At 32.4% G+C, this 20,754-nt stretch overlaps 1 protein-coding gene across 2 annotated transcripts in view; it reads left to right on the top strand.

Moving 5' to 3' along the window:
• The window catches only part of LOC129958925 (uncharacterized), a 28,369-nt gene extending 7,833 nt beyond the window's left edge, over positions 1 to 20,536 (top strand). For both annotated transcript variants that reach the window (XM_056071668.1, XM_056071669.1), the window contains exon 3: positions 17,816 to 20,536. In XM_056071668.1, the coding sequence (XP_055927643.1) occupies positions 17,885 to 20,185 (2,301 nt within the window). In that variant the 5' untranslated portion in view covers positions 17,816 to 17,884 and the 3' untranslated portion in view covers positions 20,186 to 20,536. The remainder of the gene's footprint in view (positions 1 to 17,815) is intronic.
• The last annotated feature ends 218 nt before the right edge of the window (positions 20,537 to 20,754 follow it).

Raw genomic sequence — 20,754 nt, 5'->3', positions numbered from 1 at the left:
TGGAAATAAAATTTTTACAAATACAGAAACAAATATTGAAAGCCATAAAAAATTTAAAATATCACTTTTCTTGTTATCATTTAGCATTATAATTTGCAGTTGGAGAATTTTTGAACAACTTATAATTGGGAGAATTTGTTGATAAGTTTTTTATAATCTAATTCCTGTAGTACCTCATTTTCAATGAATAATAGTGAAAGCTCATTTAAATGGGGTTGACTCATTGTATTTCGTAAATAGTTCTTGATGCGTTTTAAAACCGAAAATGATCTCTTTCCGCTTGTATTGCAAATAGGCATGGCATGGAAAATTCTTAAAATTGTTTTCACATTGGGAAATGTTGATTGTAAGCTATCCACAATCAATTTATACATACCAGTTGGGTTTGAAATGTCTTCGTTTTTTGCATATCTAATAAAATATTGTACTTCATCCTTGAAATAATGTATTTCAATATCATCAAGATATTTTGTAGTTAAGTTCGTTATTCAATTGTTAAAAGCTTTTCCTTCTAAGTTGCCGTCAAAAAAGATTTGAAAATCATTTAAAATACTGTTATATATAGTGCTCCGTTGAGAAATTTCTGAAATAAGAATATCACATATTACATTATGAGCATGAATTATGAATTATTGTTTTTTGTCGGAGCAAGCTTCTTCTTCTTTCTTTGTGTGTGTTTCTTTATATTTCCTATTATCAGTAATCTGTTTGGCTTCAGTTTCAATATCTTGGAAGTTTTTCCTAACTTCAATATGAAATCTGATAAGGATTTAAGGAGAGATGGGCCTTTTAGTAAATTTGCTTTCATATCTTGTAGATATTTGCTGACGCAATTTATTCTTTGCAGAAGTTTGTTTCAAATCACGGTCAATAATGCAGTTTCATACTCATCAAATTTCTTTGCAAGTGTTTTAGTCTCTAATTTATATATTGGTTTTTTATTTACATTATCACTTATTTCAATGAAAGTATTTTTAATTTGTGTATAATTCCGCTTCAACAACGCTGCTACTGCATCGGCAGGCCATCTGGTATCACTTACTCTTTTGACGCTTTTCAAATTACTGTCTTGTATATTTTTTAGTAGAAAATTCCATCGTCTTGTAGAAGAAGTAAAAATATATATATATAAATATCTTTTGAAGGAAATCAAAGTAATTCATTGTAGCCATACAAGCTTCTGCTGCACAATTTCCTATTAAATTCAAAGTGTGGCTAGCACAGGTAACGTAAGTAGCCATGTTACAGTGCTCTTTCAATCTGGCTTGTAAGCTAGTATTTTTTTTTCAATATATATAAATATTTTTCAGTAAAAGAGTTTTTAAACAAAAAATATTAAAACAAGTTGAAATAACAGAAATATTTCATTTCCTGATATTGACTAATAAAGTCTAAATTATAAAACGAAATTTTAAAAAAGTGCACAGTTTCATAAAGATCCACAGATGGAGTAATATAGAAATATTGAAATTATTACTTTAAAATTTGATTAATCTGTTACATGGTTATGTAAAACCATACAGCTATCAATTCAAGTGGATTAAAAATGAAATAGAATGTTTAAAATAAATTAACACTATAATTACCAGAGAAAAACTAATAAAAAGCATTAACGTGTTATTTTGGTGAGTTTTAACATAAAAAAATTTGTAAATTATTGTTATATATTTAACAAACGGCAAACATTGTGTCGTGGCTGGTTCGTGAGTGCTTTGAAAAAATAGGCAAATAGAAAACTTAACAATTTTATTGCAGATTCGTTCGAGTTACTCTGCTCAGTAACTCCTTCTCCTCCAAGAGCAAACATTCAATTGACATCACTCTTTTAATTACACTCGCGCTAGTTGTCTAGTGCCATCTATGAACGTTTATTTCCTAACGCTTCAAAATCCAATCACTACACCCCCAACGTAAGAGTAGTGTTTATATGAAAACATAAACATACCTCTGAATTAAATTTATGAATTGGATTTTAAAACGTATCTAATAACATCAAATTTTCCAAATAAAAATAAGCACAAATGCAAAGTTAACTCGAATGAATAACTAATTACTATCAAACATTTAAGAAACCAATGAGGTAAAATAAGAAATGCACAATTGAATATAAATACCATCTTGATAATAAGAAACTCACTTATCAGTTAATATACATTAATATATACTTAATAATGTATATAATCACTTATCAACTAATAAACACAAGTTTATAATGAATATAATCACTTAGTAAACATTAATACATAATTAAGAAAAGATTTCACTTGATAAACATTACTCAAATGATATTTCAGATATAACCAAAACTGCTGAATGAAAATTTATAACAAACACTAGAAAAAGTTATATTCCTGTAACTAACCCTATTTCAAATAGTTTTGCACATTATACTCTTAACCAAACTTGCGAATACCAATTATTTAACATATTAAGAAAATGATAAACATAAAAAAAACATTAAAACAAATATACATAATATCAAGCATAAATTATTATTATTTTATAGTCACTAATCCCATATTGATATATAAAACAGAAAAATGATATTAGTACTAAAAAAATGTTTTTCAGTCTATTTTGGTAATAAACGTGACAGTGCATCAGCATGCGGCATTTTAGAACCAGGGCAATGTTTTAATGTTATGTTGAATCTCTGCAAGGCAAATACCCACCTTTGTAGTCGAGATGATTGAGGAGCGCACTTGGTCAGATAAGGAAGGGGGTTATGATCAGTAAAAATGTGGATCTCGGATCCAAACACAAGGGTTTCAAACTTTTTCAAGCTCCAAACTATAGCAAATGCTTCCCGTTCAATTGTCGACCAAGATTGTTGGCTTTTGTTTAATTTTTGACTTGAATAAGCGACAGGGCACATTTTTCCATCATCAGTCTGATAAACACGAGCCAATCCCGATTGACGAGGCATCACAATGAATCACAAAGGGTTTGCTCATATTCGGGGTGTGTAGAGTAGGAGCGTGTAACAATGCTGATTTTAATTTTTCAAAAGCAACACTATGCATTTCACACCACGGCAACACATCAGGGCTTCTTTTCTTTGTTAGTTCCGTTAATGGAAAGACAATCTCGGCGAAATTCGCAATATAATCACGTTAATAATTGAACAGGCCGAGAGCACTACGTAGTTGTTTCTTGGTTTCAGGTACGGGCAAACGAGAGATCGTTTCTAACTTAGCTGGATCAGCTTGATGCTTTCCTTTGCCAATTATATGTCCCAGGTATGAAATTTCAGATTTCGCGAAAGCACACTTTGAAAGATTAACAGTGAATTTAAGCTCTTCCAATCTATCCAGCACCAAATGAAGATGTTTCAAGTGAGAGGGAATATCATTGGAGAATATAGCAATGTCATCAATATAAGCACGGTAAAATTCTCTGTATGGTGACAATGCTTTGTTCATTTTCCTTTGAAAAGTTGCAGCTGCATTTTTCAGCCCAAAAGGCATTACCTTGAAACGATATTGTGATCTATGGGTCTTAAAAGGTGTATAATCCCGCGAATCTTTTTCCATGGGAAGCGAATAGTACCCCTTCAAAAGATCTAACACACTAATCACATTTGCCTGTCCTATGGAATATATTAATTCCGTTGCGTCTTCCATGGGGAAATCGTCGGTTTTAGTCGCTGCATTCAAAGCTCGATAATCCACGCACATCCTGATAGATCCATCCTTCTTGTTTACACAGACTATAGGATAAGCAATGTCAGCTGAGCTCTCTTCGATTAGATCTAGTTTTAGGAGTTCTTCGATTTGGGAGTCTATTTGAGGTTTCAGCGCTTCAGGAATCCTGTACACGTAAGGTTTTTCCCTTTCTTTATCGTCCTCTAACTTTATCTTGTGATGACCAACCTTTGCAACTCTAAATTGTCCGGTAAACATTGAATGATGATTCCGCAATAAGTTCAGGATTTGACATTTCACTTCCTCAGAAAGATGTCGCAAATCCACTTGATCAAATATCTCTTTCCAGTAACATACATTTTTATAACTGGGGGATGAATAAACTTCTCCAAAGTCTGCATCATCTTCAAAGATCATGCCTACAGCATTAATTCTTGGATAGTATTTCCGCATTTTATTTGCCGAATTTTCCATCGCTAAGTTTTACTTTATATGAATGTGGAAGGCAATGCTCAATAACTTCTCCAGGACCAGTCCTACGGGCATACAATTTGTTCGATGAATCAGGTATTAATAAATAAACTTGGTCACCTGGCTTAAATTCCTTAGAAGCGGTTCGGCGGTTAAAATATTCTGCATATCCCTGCTGTTTACCAGAAGCGATGAGAGAGGCTTCCTCTGCAGCTCTTTCTAAGTTTATTTTTTGCTCCTGTAAATAATCCACAACTGATTTCTCCATGTTTAACGGAATGGCAATATCACCACACCAGCTCGATTTTAGAACACTGAGAGGTCCTCGTGCTTCACGTCCCTACATCAACTTGAATGGCGAAACACCCGTCGTACAGTTAGGAACTTCTCTGTACGCAAAGAGCATATATGGAATGTATTTATCCCAATTACTCGGATCAGTTCTGATAATGTGATGGAGCGAATTTTTGAACACCCTATTATATCTTTCTATAAGGCCATTCCCAGCTGGATGGTTAGGTGTCGTAAACCGGGAGCACAACCTAATCTTTTCATGAATTCCTGGGTTAACTTACGGCAACGGCAACGTCGTGATGTTTCGGAGTTCCGCGATGTGACAAAGTGGTCACGAGCACCTCCACATCATAATTTGGAATAGATACTTTAATTTGTTAGTTTAGGGAAAGTTAAATTTAATTGAGCTAGTTTAGACGAGCGCAGTAAAGCTCTAACGTCATGAAATTTGGTAATTAATTTAATTTATACATATTTTTCAATATTTGATCTAGTTTAATTAATTAAAATAATAAAAATATTATTTATGGGGTAAATAGATAATTTTAATGGATTTACGTTGCACGTGCCTTTTTTCTATGGGGGACTGATCATAACTGGGCTGAATAAAAATTACAGAAAATTTTCACGCGTGTAGCACATCGTAGCTATCTAGGGCCTAAACAGTAATAATTTTGAGAATTTTAAGCCACCAGATTGGCAACAGAGTTACGATGTCCTCAGCTTTTTTACGGCTGGGAAATTTATGTAAACATTATCAATTGCAGCTCTAGGTCTTTTCCTAGAGCTGGGTAAAGCAGGATCGTATGCAGGTAGATTGAGTAACTCGTTGCGAATCTGGGGTAATTTTTCAAAGAACTTAATTGACGTTCTTTTAATAAATTCCGAAACAGGTTCAATTTTGAGGTCGTTATGTATTATTTTTCCTCTGACGTACCAGGGTGCGTTAACTATTTTCCTCAGTTGTCTGTTTTGAAAAACTTGCAACCTCTTGATGTTAGTGGCTGATGTCGCCCCCCATATTTGAGAGCCGTACATCAGTATTGGTCTTAAAATGGCTTTGTAGAGCAGAAGCTTGAGCCTAATCGATAGCTGGCTCCATGGAGCAATTAAGCTGTTGAGTTTACAACTCATTTTGGTAGCTTTGGAGAGGGCTGCTTTAATATGACTATTAAAGCTTAATTTTGCGTCTAAAACTAACCCTAAGTATTTGTATTCATTTACAAAGGGGACGGGTTGGCCGAATATTTGGATAGGGGCTAGGTCAGGCATATTCACTTTTTTAGTAAACAGGAGGCACGCGCATTTACTTGGGTTGACTTTTATTTTCCAGCCGATGAGCCAGCACTGCAAAATGGTCATGTACTGTTGAATGTTTGCTATGACTATGTTTGGATCTCTATGCTGTGTAAGAATGGCGGTATCGTCTGCAAAAATTGCTAAGTGACAATTGCTAGCTCTAGGTAGATCGTTAACATAAATGTTAAAAAGAGTTGGAGAGAGTAAACTTCCTTGCGCACAACCTCTTCGGATTGGTCTGGGGGAAGAAATTACATCATTAACTCGTACCCGAAAATTACGAGAAAGTAGGTACGAGCGTAAAATTTTGACAAATTGCGCCGAAAATCCAAGTCGCATGCACTTGAATAAAAGCCCTTCGTGCCAAATTTTATCAAAGGCTTTGGCTACGTCCAGAAAAAGTGCACCTGTGGTTTGGGACTTCACAAAGCCACTGTGAATCAATTCTGTAACACGAATTAGCTGGTGATTCGTCGACAGATTTTTACGAAATCCGAATTGCTCCATTCCCAGCTGGATGGTTAGGTGTCGTAAACCGGGAGCACAACCTAATCTTTTCATGAATTCCTGGGTTAACTTAGAAATAAAGTTCGTTCCATTATCACTTGCAATAACATTGGGTATTCCAGTCCGCATGAATATCTCCAATAAAGCATCACACGTAGCTTTAGCCGTTAACGAACGAAGAGGGATAGCCTCCGGCCATCGAAAATGCTGGTCCATTAGACATAATACATACTTATGCCAACGAGCAGAAGGGGGTTCAATGGGTCCTATTAGGTCTATATTTACTATCTCAAATGGCAATTCCGGACGGAGAACAGGAGTAATTGGAATTTTATCAATCATTTTTTCCGGACTCCTCAACTGGCATTCTTTACAGGATTTACAAAAGTTTTTAATATCATCTGTCATATTTGGCCAATAAAAACTGTATTTAATTCTTTCATTAGTCTTTTTTAATCCCATATGGCATCCGAAAATTGATTCATGTGCTAATTTAAGAACTTGCTGTCTCTTATTTTTGGGCAAAACCAACTGACTCACTTTTTCGCCTAATATTTTATCCCGATGGAATATTAATTCATCATTCATAAAAAAGTTTCCTTTTCCAAGCGATACATTTTTTCTTACTGACTGCAAAGTATCACATTTTCTTTGTTCTCCTTTCAACGCATTAATTTTGTTTTTCTTATCCAAAGAATCGCTTTCATTTCCGCTCGGTTGCTCTTCGCTCTGACTAACTCCACAACAAATCATAAATTCATCAAAGCTCTCTTCCATCGGCGCCTCTAATCCAGACGAGTTTTGGGTGCGGCTGTGGTTTATGCTTTCTCCCAATAAGTTTAATACAGAGGGGGGGGGAGTATAAATTGCTCTTGAATTCTATCCGTGATAGCTGCAACTATCTCAATAGGCCTGGAAAATCCTTCGTTGTTTTTATCTTTTAATGATATTTGAAAACTCGAAAGAGTAGCGTTAATCCTTTCTCCAAATGCACTTTTAAAAATAATCTTTCCTTTTTCTTTTTGTTCACTTGGCACATATTTAGAATTTAAAACTGGTATCATAGCACCTGAGTCAACTAGGGTTTTCAGTTCTCTATTGTCGACACAAATATCAACGTATTGTAAAGGGTTGATATTTAAGCTTTTTTCACCGTTAATTAATTCCGACTGAATTTCCGCGGTTAAAATGTCTTCCCGTTTCTTTTCTACCGCAGATTCTCTCAACTGTGATTTTTTATGTCTATTTGGGCAGTCTCTAGCAAAATGTGACAATCCACAAACGTAACAGTCTCTTGTTACTTTTCTTGAATTTGCAGTTTCGTTTTTATGAGTTTTTGTTTCTGAATTCCCGTTGATGCGGGGGTACATATTTCCGTTCCGAAAAATGTCTCTCTTCTCTTTCGTCGTAGGTTTGATGTTTAGAACAGTTATTCTCTTGATATAGTTCTTTCTTTTTCCTCACACTGTTTGATCGCACATTTTCATAATCATCTAATTTGCTTGCAGTTTCGTTTGGATTCGTGAATTGTGACCAAACATCAATAAAATGTTCTTTAATATCCGTAGGTACTTTTCGCTTTATCTGTTCTGTTATGATTAAACCCGACAAACTTTCAAAAGTAGTTATTTATAATCCTTGAATCCATTGCTCAAATAATTTTTAAGTTCGTAAGTAAAATCGCACCAGGTAGTCTCCGGTCTTTTAAAATGAATCATAAACTTTTGCCTGAATTTTTCCGGGCTGAGTTTAAATCGTTTCACTAATAAACTCTTGATATGGTCATAGTCTTTAACTTTCTCGATTGGCTCTCGAGCGATGAGTTGGGTTATATCCGTTGGCAGTAATCCTAATAGATGCGACACGTAATCTTCTCGTTTTATTTGAGCCCACTCGGCTTGCCTCTCGAACAACAGCAAATATAAACTGATATCACTGTTCTTTTCATCGAATTTTTGCATCACGTGCCTGAGTTCTATCTTGGGAGTTGGTAATTCGACATCCACGGGTACACTAGAATATTGAAGCTTCAGTTTCTCAAGTTCGAATTCTTGTTCTTCTTGGGCCTTTTTCTCCTGCAATTCCCACTCTTCTTTAATTTTACTTTCTTCAAATTCTCGTTCTTCTTGCTTTCGTTTTTGATCTTCTCTCTCTTTTCTATCCTCTATGATAACTATCATTTGTTTCTTCACAAACTCTTCCTCGTAATTTTTACTTCCAGTAATTAATTTTTTTAAGTCCACAATTTTCATCTCTAATGAAACAGTTTCACCCAGCTTTTCCGCCAACAACTTCAAATCTTCCTTTTTCGCACTGCCTAGGAAGGCCATATCGATACCGCAAGCACACACCTTTATCGAATAAAGTTCGATTTCAAGTTCGTCAAAAATAGCACTCGATTCTCAATCCTGCCGGCTGTGCCAAATGTCGTGGCTGGTTCGTGAGTGTTTTGAAAAAATAGGCAAATAGAAAACTTAACAATTTTATTGCAGATTCGTTCGAGTTACTCTGCGCAGTAACTCCTTCTCCTCCAAGAGCAAACACTCGATTGACATCACTCTTTTAATTACACTCACGCTAGTTGTCTAGCGCCATCTATGAACGTTTATTTCCTAACGCTTCAAAATCCAATCACTACACATTGCAAGACTTAAAATTTAAGATAAGCTAATAAAGATTTCACTTATAAAGGTTTAAGTGATATAATTGCAAAACACAACATTTCATGCCAGTGTAAGTTCTTTATTGTTATATTAAAAATCTTTTCTGCTCTGGTTATTAAACTTATAATAAAATAATCGTTTTAAAAGATTCATGGAATTTAACTTATTAAAGAGAGAAAGAGTTAATATTGTTACAAATTTTTTCTTCTACGACAAACACCGCTAATCAATTGTAATAGCGCAGCGCATTTAATCTCTATAGTTCAGCAGCTTTCTTGCTATCTAATCCTCCTGTTTCTCTACTTGTCGGCGACTCCGACTCCTCTCACACACAACTTCTGACGATCCACACCCGACTTCTCTCCAGATTCAGATTGCCTGTCTTTTATAGTTCCGGGAGGCGGGGCTGGAATCTTCAGACCAATCAGGGCGCACCTGGCTGTATCTTGGGTCTTAGTGGATGGATCGTGAAAGTTCTCGAACTTTCCAGTAGTATCCATTTAGTCGCCAAATTCATCGCCAAATGGTCGCCAAGCTCTCAGGTCATTTACGCGGCAGCTGCTCAGCACAGATCTTACAACGGTCTTTCTCACGATGACACTATTCATGCCGGGTAGCAAAAATACAGATTTGTAACAATATGTATCAAATGTACGAATGTAATGAATAAATATTTCACCAATTTATACAAAAGTCGCAGTAATTGTTTTAATGATCGTGCGGGAAAGAGTAAAATCTTGTTATTTCCGACATTTAAAATTGTTATATTATAAAAGAAATTATCACGATATATATATATTTATAAATGCTTCGATATCAAATTCAAATTGAATTGATATTCATAATTAAAATATTCACGATATTCAAATACATTAGATGCACTTTTTTATTTTGTCATGAATATTTATTATTAATTTATATTTGCAGATCTTTCTTGGAAATAGTTAAAAAAAATTATGTTTTTATAAGGAAATAATTAATACAACAAATTTATGTAAAATAATAAGATTTCTTATTTCTTTCAAAAGCAGTTTCAGGTTTAGCCATTTTTCAACGATTCGCATCACCTTTGTTCTTGTCCTTTAAATTTTTGTTCTTAATCTCTGTTCGTATTCTTAAAATTTTTCTTCTTAATCTTTGTTCTTATCCCTGTCTTGAACCATTGGCAACGGCTACAGATAGTTATTCAATGGGGCAGAATGATATAAAGATACCTCATTTCCCTCGAGCATAAACTTAGCAAGGTCAGCCTACTTTAACCCATTTTTTTCACAGATGTGGAGGCGTCATCAAATTACAAGACCCTCCCAGCTCATAAATGTGCCCCTGTGTAAAAAGAAGAAATACTCACGTTGAATCAGCTTTTTTTTACTGTCAATGCTTCTGAACGTTATTAAAAGATTTTATTCGCCAATGCGCACATTTTACTTAGGAGGACGAACACAAAAGGGAGTCGGTACTATATATTTTTCTAGCGTTATATGGCATTCAATTAAAATAAAACATTAAATTTTACTGCAGAATGATATATAATACAATTTTAAAAAATATATAGCATTCATATTTAAAGATGAGGTTTTCCCGAAACATTCAGCATGCTTTCAAATTATTTAATGCCGGCAGAAATAAAAAGCATATTTTCAACGACATAATTTTTTTTAAATGCCTTTTTTTTTTTTTTTTTTACAGGAATGAAGTGTTCACATTAAATTATAAGATTGACAGTTTTTAAATTTCCTGAAACAATATATGATTTGAATATTGTAAATATTAACGCGTCACATATAACACAAATTTGCTATACACAAAATGCATTTGATTATAACGCATTTAAAGAGACTAATATTTCAAAATTTCCAGAATGAATATGTAATTCGCTAGATTTAAATACAAGCCCCTCCCCCGAATCTAAATAGTATTTGAGGGGGGGGATGAAAAAAGGAAATAAAAGATTTCATAATTTAGTTTGAGAAAAAAACCTAATTTAAAAAAAAAAAAAAGCATAGCATAGAAAAGGTTAAATCAGCGACTTTAATTGCCAATTCTTTGGTTTTAATAAATGTTGGCATTCCCATTAATGAGTTCACTTTAATAAAAAACTCTACAGTTTAGCTAACAGTAATTATTCTTCTATTGAGTAATAAATACCATTTGTGTGAGTTTTGTATCAAAAGAATAAAATTTTTGCAACCTTTTTTTTTATTTTTTATAATATATATTTTGATGAAAGCTATTGCATAAAGTGTTTTTTTTTTTTTTTTTTTTCTACATTGGAAATAAATCCTCAGAATAATGCCTCAAATATTTTTGGTTGTTAAGTATGTTATCAGAAAATTTCAACAGGGTGATTTTAAATAGTTATATATTCCTTATTTATTATGCAATTTTTTTTAAAATAAGAATTCATGAAAGTTTTCTGTTATTTAAAAATATTAACTTAATACGAAAATGGCAAGCCACAAAATTAAAATTATCATTTCATTTTTTATTAATTTTGTTATCAAATAAGTTCAGTTCTTTAAAAAAATTAACACATATAGAAAACTACAGAATGAATTCTCTTTAAATCATTAGAAAATGGCACAGAATAAATATTTATGATGGCTGAGAAAATCCATATTTTTTAATTCTAAAAAATGGCTCGTTTGTTTGTCTCGATACTGGAAAAATGTATCTAGAAGCTGGCATCTTCAAAAATTCAGCGAAAAGAAAATCTCGTGAGAATAAAATATTGGGTTGGCAACTAAGTAATTGCGGATTTCACTCATAGATGGCTTCAATTGAATTTTTAGGTTTGCAGACGTAGTACAAATGTAAAACACATTTTGTTATTTGATAGTTGGCAATTCAGCTGTCAATCAGTACAAAAAAAATTTTGATCGGTTGTGTGGTTTTCGTTTGGCGTTCGTTGAAAAATTGAAAATCAAAAGGAACATTTTCGTCATATTTTGCTTTTTTATTTCCGCAAAGGGAAAAACGCATCGCAAGCTCATAAAAAGTTATGTGCTGTTTATGGTGACGAAGCCTTAAAAGAACGGCAGTGTCAAAATTGGTTTGCCAAATTTCGTTCTGGTGATTTTTCACTCAAAGATGAAAAACGCTCTGGTCGTCCAGTTGAAGTTGATGACGATGAAAAATGGGTTGTTTACAACAATATCAAGCGGAAAAGATCGTGGAGCAGGCCAGGTGAACCAGCTCAAACAACATCAAAAGCTGATATTCATCAAAAGAAGGTTTTGTTATCAGTTTGATGGGATTACAAAGGAATTGTCTACTTTGAACTCTTACCACCCAACCGAACGATCAATTCTGATGTCTACATTGAACAACTAACGAAATTAAACAATGCAGTTGAAGAAAAGCGGCCCGAATTGACAAATCGAAAAGGTGTTGTATTCCATCATGACAATGCAAGGCCACACACATCTTTGGTCACACGGCAAAAATTATTGAAGCTTGGTTGGGATGTTTTGCCACATCCACCATATAGTCCTGACCTTGCACCATCTGATTACTTTTTGTTTCGATCTTTACAGAACTTTTTGAATGGTAAAAATTTCAATAATGATGATGATGTCAAATCGTACCTGATTCAGTTTTTTGCTAATAAAAACTAGAAGTTTTATGAAAACGTGGGATTATGATGCTGCCTGAAAGATGGCAAAAGGTCATTGATCAAAATGGGCAATACATTACAGAATAAAGTTATTTAGTTCCATGAAAAAATTGTCTTTGATTTTCTAAAAAAAATCCGCAATTACTTAGTTGCCAACCCAATACTTTAATGCAAATGTAGACGATAGAAAACGGAAATACACAGAAGTTTCTACAAAACAATGTCATTCCCTCGACCTAAGATCAAGAGTGAAATCAACGTCACACCCTTTTGCTGGTGTAGGGAATGGCACTAACATTTCTTGTAAAAGAGGGCTCTTCCCTCCCCCCCCCCTTCTTATGTTAACTGAGAATTGTTGACTTGGGAGTCGGTTAACCAACGAAAAGAAAAAGGGATCTCACGGATCTGCAAACAAATTTGAAATAAATCATGAGAGAAATATTCTGAAATTTGACAGAAAGTTCATTTTAATTATAATGCATTTGAGTACACTAACCTTGTAAACCAAATAAATAAAACACAGTTGCTCATTTGTTCCCGAAAGAAAGAAAAAAGAAGAAAAGGAAAGAAAGCATTCAGATTATTCCTCGTCCCGGTCTACCATATCTCCCTCAGTTAATGAGAATATTCAAATCATATGATTTTGCTAATCATATTGCAATTTATTTGGAACAAATGGTTTTAATATTTCGGTTTTTTTTTTCTTTCCCCTTTAGGATTTTATAATTTTTTTATATCTTAGAAATTTTTTGAATATCACTACTTTTGAAGTTATTTATTTTTAGTTTTTCCATTCATAGTTATTTCCCCCTATGTTTGGTTTACTCTTTTCCTTTTCATTTAATTTCTTTCTTTTTCTGAATAAAAGGGGGAAAAATTCTGAGCAAATCTGCAATGAAAAAAAAAAAAAAACATTGCTGCCTATTCAGCTCTACGATATAGGTCTCAAGTCACGAGGCGACCGCCTCCAATGCCTGTGCGGAAATCTGCCACTGGATATAGCATATCATTGCTGTTTTCTAACGCAACATTTTGTGAGTGGAATTCCACTGTTTTATACTGCAGGGAAGGGCCAAGGAAAAAATGTGTAGGGTGAGCAATAGAGAATGATGTAAATTCAGAAATGGGCAAAATAAAATTTTTGCTAGAAACAGACTTATTCTTGAAGCGGCCAAGTTTTGACAATGCCCAAATAGTTAAAAAAAAAAAAAAAATCATGACCTATAGAATCAAGCGGAAATTTGCCACTGTACATCAAATCTGAAACTAGAAAAGGTATTATTGCCCTCTGTAAAAAATTTAAGAAAGGACTCCATATGTATTAAGATTGCTTTATATCATTTCTTCGTTTTTAAATGTTTTATTACTGATGGTCCAACTGTTGCGTTAGTCACACCATTGAAATAATGAAAATATCAATAATTATTGTTGATTATTAGTCAGTTCAAAACTATTCTTACTGCAAACTTAACATTTCCATATATTACTATTACTAAAATTCTCATGTATTACATATTTTTTTTATTATACAGATTTAGAAAAACTAAGTGCTTAAGTTTATATGTTAATATATATATATATAGATTTGTTAATTAAATTATTAATTGCTTTATATGTTGATTAAATTGCTATGTTAGTTACATAGCTAAACAATTTGATTTAATTTGTTTAAATCATTATCTTTTAAAATAATTTATGCATAGATATGTTATACTTATTAATGCAACATAAAATATAAGTATAAAGCATTTTCTGAGAGATTATTTAAGAATATTTTGTTATATGGCTTGTTAAAATCTTTCCAATGTTATATTAGTCACAATATAGAATTACCTTTAATTGATTTCATTTAGCGCTGCTCCATACTTAAAGAGTTTTATTTAAGTGTAAGACCGATCTTAATAGATATAGCCTAATGGTTGATGAAATATTCAACAAATCTTTTCAAATAAAGCAAATGGATTTACATCTTCGACTCTGAAAGGAGAGGGGGGGGGGAGAAAAGAAAAGAAATTGAAAATAGAGACTTCAACTTTCCCGGGTCATTCCACAGCCTGAGATATTTTATGAGACTTCTACAATTATATGGAAAAAGTTTGATTTGAGGAAGGTTTTATTTATCTTATGGATGGACCATCAATAAATTGGAAAATTGTAGTTTTCAAAGATTCAATTTGTCTATCAAAGATTCAATTTAAAGATTTTAATAAACCTGAAAAAAGGCCTGAATATGTGAATTCCGCATTTCACAGCCTTTACTTTTGGTTTTCAAATTAGTTAATTATACTATATTTTACTACAGAAAGTGAGGGAGTTCTGGTTTACAAGGTTGTTCCAGTAGTTGTAAAAACAGTAAAATGCAAAAAAAAAAAAAAAAAAAAAAAAAGAAAAGAAAAGAAAGAAAGAAATATCCAGTTACAAGTTTTCTTCCTGTTAAGATTGCAATGTTTAGATGGATATTGTACCTTATTCTGTCTTAGAAAGACTTCTAAAACCAATATAAATATGAATGTTTACTGCTTAAGCAGCCTTGGAAGGAAGAAGTTGTGTTTGTACCCTTAAACTGTTTGCTGTTTTATTAATTTTCTTGAAGAAAGACGTAGGGAACTTGTTTGTGCAAGTTCTTGCATTTTTCTATACAGCCCGAGAGCCATATTGTCTTATGTGTAAAGGACCTACTTACTATCAGACAACCTGGCTAATCCACCACTGATAATAACAATGCAGTGATTAATGTGAAAGGCTATTTCGATTTCAAAGTCCAATTTTGAACTGTATACGCACGATGAGCATAATATATGTCCTTATTGTTACGCACGATGAGCATAATATATGTCCTTAACGTTATTTCCTAAAGTATCTAGAAATTGTAAGCTAGAAAATCATGACTTATTTGAATGTTAATATAGAAAATATTTATTAAAATTTATCATTTACATTCCTATCTGTAAAATATGATTTTATGGTCTCTGAATTTTATAAAGAAAGATCCTTAAAACAGGGTTACCACGTCACTTTGAGAACAAGGATTTAAAAATCGTCTTAAAAAAACCCGGGAAAATGTAGGAAAATTTTCATAAAAACAGGGAATTTTCTTATTTTTTTCCACCCAAAAAATGACGATCTTAGTGTATCGTAAGAATAAAAGTTCGTGTCATAGTTGCCAAAAATGAAAAAATATCATTCGCAATTGTGTAATGCAGAAACTCGCCTCTTTTCTCTCTTCCCTTTTTTTTCTCTATAGATGATTCCAGTTTCGATTTGCGAGTCAGTTCTTCTTTTTCCATAAGATTTCCCAACTGCAGCTAAGGAACATGCGGAAGACTTCTGCTTCTGCGCAAAAGAATAGAATACATTTCTCTGGCGAGATTAACAACATTCAATCTATAGAAACAGTACGGTGGTGTTTAGTCTACCGTACTTGAGTATATTGAATGGTTTGTTTATTAATTGAGAAACTATGAGCTTATTCAAAGTATGTTAGAAAATATTTTTAAATCAGTGAGCTGCTCAAAATCCGTATCAATTGGACAGATAAAAAAAAAAAATCAATACTGATTTTGCTTAATGGGTTCGAGAAGTTCCGTAAAATCAATTTATTGCGTACTGCTTACTTTGTAAAAAGATAATAAGTCCAAGTAATACCGGAAAGCAGGCACTTACTAGTAATGCCAAAAGTGGAAAACATACAAGACTGCAGGCCAATTCAAAAGAGTCTTCATTGATGCTAGACTTAGTATCTAAAAGAAATGACACGTCAAATCCGAAAACATCAGGTTTAATGTACGAAAACCGGTTTAGAACTTTTTAGTTTAAGAAAAATTATTTAAGGCTTGAATTTTTATGGGCATTAAAACTTATTGCGTCACATTCGTCCTTTAATTCATTCAGTGATATATCGGAAATATTTTCACATATGCTCACTGAAAGTGAATAGCTGAAAATTGTACGTTAGGCTATATAGAAATGTTGTACCTTATTTGTTACGGATTATGTCCATTAGCTCCATAAAACTAATGACTGAAAAATCTGCAGAAATTGGTGCCCAAATTGAATTGGCAAAAATGAATAAATAAAAAAAAGCAATCTTGCTTTGTAACGTTCTTCGTTAAGTAATCATTAAATGATTTGCATCATGATAAAAATGCTTTATTTATTTTTATTCTTTATTTCACCCATCCTTAATTTTGTGTGACTTACAACTAAAGAGCATGAGAGGTAATATATACTCCCTCCTTAATATATAAATTTTGCCTTGCTAAATTCTAGATAATAAATAAAGATAAATTGTTTTTCTGTTAATGTAATTATCAAAATTCTTTTAATATACTATTATTTCAAATAATGTTAAATTGTTGCTTCATTTCTTTGCTTTTTCCTCTCCTTAAAATCATATTGCAGTATAACTAGCACATGAATGCTATTCTTGTATTTCCTCGTATCTTGAATATGCATACAAGAGGGAAAAAACAGGGATTTTTTTCTTCTTCCAGATTTGAGTGGCAACTCTGAATATATGCCCTTTGCAGTTAAAGGCTTAAAATCTGAGTTGCTAAATGAGAAAAACATTTCATGCTTATCTATGCAATATTCCTTTGTGTATTCCCTTTTGACAGGAATAGGAATCTTTAATGATCGGAACTTCTTGACTGATTTGTAGTTTTTATGCAGAATTTTCTCTATTTTTGATAGTTTAAAAGCTGTGAATGCATCTGCACACTTTACCTTTAGCTTTATTACAGTGAGCACTTTGATCTGAATTCTAGTCATGAATAAATATATGTTTTTAAAATTATTAGAAAAGGAAATTTGCCTCAAAAATATTAATGGGAATAATTAAAAAAACATCTTTTATTGTCTTCTATCTTTAGACTACATTTATATAGACATGAAGTGGGATGGAAAAAAAACCCTCTCGGAGTTATTTGTATTTGTTGTTTCATTCTTATTCAAATTTTAATTAATTTTTTTATTACATACTTAAATATATTGAGTTTTTTTATTTATTGTTTTATTAATTTTCCCCCCTGCTTTAGCACTTGTGCCTAGGTCATTTTATGAGTTATTAAATTTAAAAAATTATAATATTCAAAATTAAAAGAAATTGATATTGATTTTTCATTTCTATGGTCCTTCTTGTATATATTTAATTTAGTAGCTAATATTGTTTCGTTACAATTTTATTACCATTTTTATTTAGATATCAAATTGTCCTGAACACTATCATCAAATTGATGTTTCATGATACCATTTCTTTTCTTAACTCTTAAATCAGTAGTAAATTTGATAGTAAAAATAATATTTAGATCTTTTTTTTTTAGAAATTGAAATATTTGTTACGACTCCCTGATGCAGCTGAATCCTGTGTTCTAGGAACTAAATATTAGAAAATGAATAATAATCAACGAAATGAAATATTAACCAGAAGATATGCTAGTAATTACTTCCATCTGAACTTTCAGAATAATTCTAATCTTTGCTGGCTGAATTCATCAATGTCATTGTTAGCTTACAACAAGTCTCTACTCCCTTTTGTTAATGACTATTCCACAAAAGCTGCTACAATTATTAAAGGCTATGAAAGTGCTATTTCTGTTTATAATGATCGTTTCAATGAAAGTACCATGGAAGAAAAACTGCAGAAAGCAAAGCAGATAATGCAAAAAATTCAAGACATTGTACTTCAGTACTTGAAACCAATCCTGAAGTATAAGGAAGGACAGCCAGATTCAGCATTTTGTGCTCTTCTGAATTTGATCAAGGAGAATGAACAAATAAAAAATTTGTTCCTTGTGAAATATGCTTCGATTAGAAACTGCAAAAAATGTTTATTCTCACAAGTAATGGATTCGGAGAAAACAATTATCACATTGCCAAAGGTTAGGGCATTTAAACCAGATTCTCTTGTCTCTCTGTATAAGTGTCATATTTGTGGTGCTTTGGATGAAGAACTTGAAATCAAATATAAAACCTTGCCTCAGTGTTTGATTTTTCATTTTGAAAATGGAGTTGGAGAACGCTGGATTGAAAATGGAGTTGGAGTTGGAGAACGCTTTCGCGTACCACTTGAATTTAATTTAAATAATCGTACATATGAGTTATCTGGCTTGATAGAATTCAGAAAAGGCGGAATTAATCACTTTGTGACTTGGATAAGAGATATTTTATCCAATCAGTGGCTTGAACGGAATGATTTGGAAAGTGATATTTTGAGTTTTAGGAAGAAACTACCAGGTATTGCACTTCAAGATTTTTACATCGTCATGTATGAAGCTCTAGATAACAAGGGGAGTGTTTCTGTAGATGCTGCTAATATCAGTCGAGTGGATTTAGATGATACAAGTTCATATATTCCTATCATTGACTTGTCAGATGATGAAGAGGAATTTGACAAGAACAATCAAACAGAAAAGAATGCATCTAATTTGCCCTTAATGGGAAGCTTGCCTAAGTATGATGAAACTTACAGTTATAGTAATAATAAAGAAATGTTAAAACGACCAGATGAGATTTTTTCAGATCGTATTTCTGTTACACAAAGTGTTCTAGAATCATTAACAAAAATTAAATTATCTGAAGAATTCCCAAAAAATGAAGGACAAATGGATGTGTTTTCGAAATCAATCAACAATAATTCGCAACATAATGACAAAAATGAGTTTAAAGAGCAAAATATAAAACAATCTCTGCTTAAAGATAGTATTGTTGTACACAAGAGAGATGAAGGTAAATCCTTTGTTTTTCATAATACTGAAATAGCATCCTTTGCCAAGCCAGCTTTGGAAAATAATGTAAAAACTTCAAAAGGGAACTCTGGGAAAACTTTGGTTAGAACAACTTCCAGTATTGAAATACTGGAAATACAGACAAACATAAAAGACAATAGTTTTGGAAAAAAAGATATTCCATCTGCATTTGCAGAAAATTTTCTAGGAGGAGATCATACCATTTCTTCAAGTAAAAATGATGCTATCTTGACAAAAAATCCTGTTGCATATCAGGATAATAATGTTTTGATAGAAGAATCAAACGATCTTAATATGAAGGAGCCTATTAATGCAGCAGAAGATGAATCCTCTGCAAATGACGCTGTATCAACGTGTCCTAAGAAATTGATGAAAAAGTTTGCATCAAAATATGAAGAGATTGTTGTGGAGAAAACAAAGCCTGTTGCAGTAAAAAAAAAGAAAACTTATTCTAAATCAATTCTGAAACGAAAAGCTGGAAAAACAAATTATTTGAAAACAAAAGTTAGAAGAGTCGAGACAGTTCGCAAGAGGCTCAGAAAAATAAAAATGCCATGTAGTGTTTGCAATGAATGTGCGAACACTACAGGAAAAGCTAAGGTAAAAACTGTTTCCAAAAGGACTTTTAAGACTGAAAACATAAGAAAGAAATACAAAACGCATACAACTACAAAAGTTTATTCAGGTGTATCAAGCATTGGATCACAGAAGACCACAAAAAAGAAACTTTCAGATGATATTAATGCAGGTAATGATGCAAAGGCAGGGAACTCTGATCCTCCAAATGAATGTTCTTCTGGGTTAACAAATAAGAACCTTAACTCAGGTTATGATGTTGCTGGAGATACGATTCATAAGAGGCCGAGAAAAATGACGCGATGTAGGTTTTGCAGTGACGATAGTAAGGTAGAAACTGTTCAAAGAAAAGCAAAAAGAGCAACTTGATATTAATGTAGATTATGATTCAAAAGCAGGGAAGTCAAATGTGTTTTTCCACTACACTTACATTACATGTTATCAGTGCAAGTCAAATAAGTCAACATGAGTTAAGCAAGCAAGTCAACAAATAAAAACAATTTTGATCCTGAAAATACTGGAGACAAGATTCAACTGCAAAGTTATTATCTCAATCTAGTAATGTGCATAAACATCAGACAAGAAACTTGGTCCCTTGTATGTATTCATCTGTATTATATAAAACATTTTTACAATATTGAATTTGCTACAGTCATAATCTCTGTTATGCAATGTTTAAATGTACATATTATTGTATTAAAAATACGTATTCTTAAATTTTGTGTTGTAGTTATATCATTGTTCATCTTTCTGTTCAAAATTAATGCAAATCTCAGATGTTTAATATTTATTTACTAAGAGCCTGCCTGGAAAATTGTAATATGCATTAATAAGAAATTATAAATATTTTGTAACGTTTAATTAATTTTGGGCTTTTAAAAAAGTTATACCAGAATGTAATAAACATTATATTATCTAATTCATTAGAATTCTGAGAA

The sequence above is a fragment of the Argiope bruennichi genome, chromosome X1 (genome assembly GCF_947563725.1).
Source record: "Argiope bruennichi chromosome X1, qqArgBrue1.1, whole genome shotgun sequence".
NCBI classification, from domain to species: domain Eukaryota; kingdom Metazoa; phylum Arthropoda; class Arachnida; order Araneae; family Araneidae; genus Argiope; species Argiope bruennichi.
The sequence above is the reverse complement of the archived record's forward strand: the minus strand, read 5'-3'. Positions and strand labels throughout refer to the sequence as shown.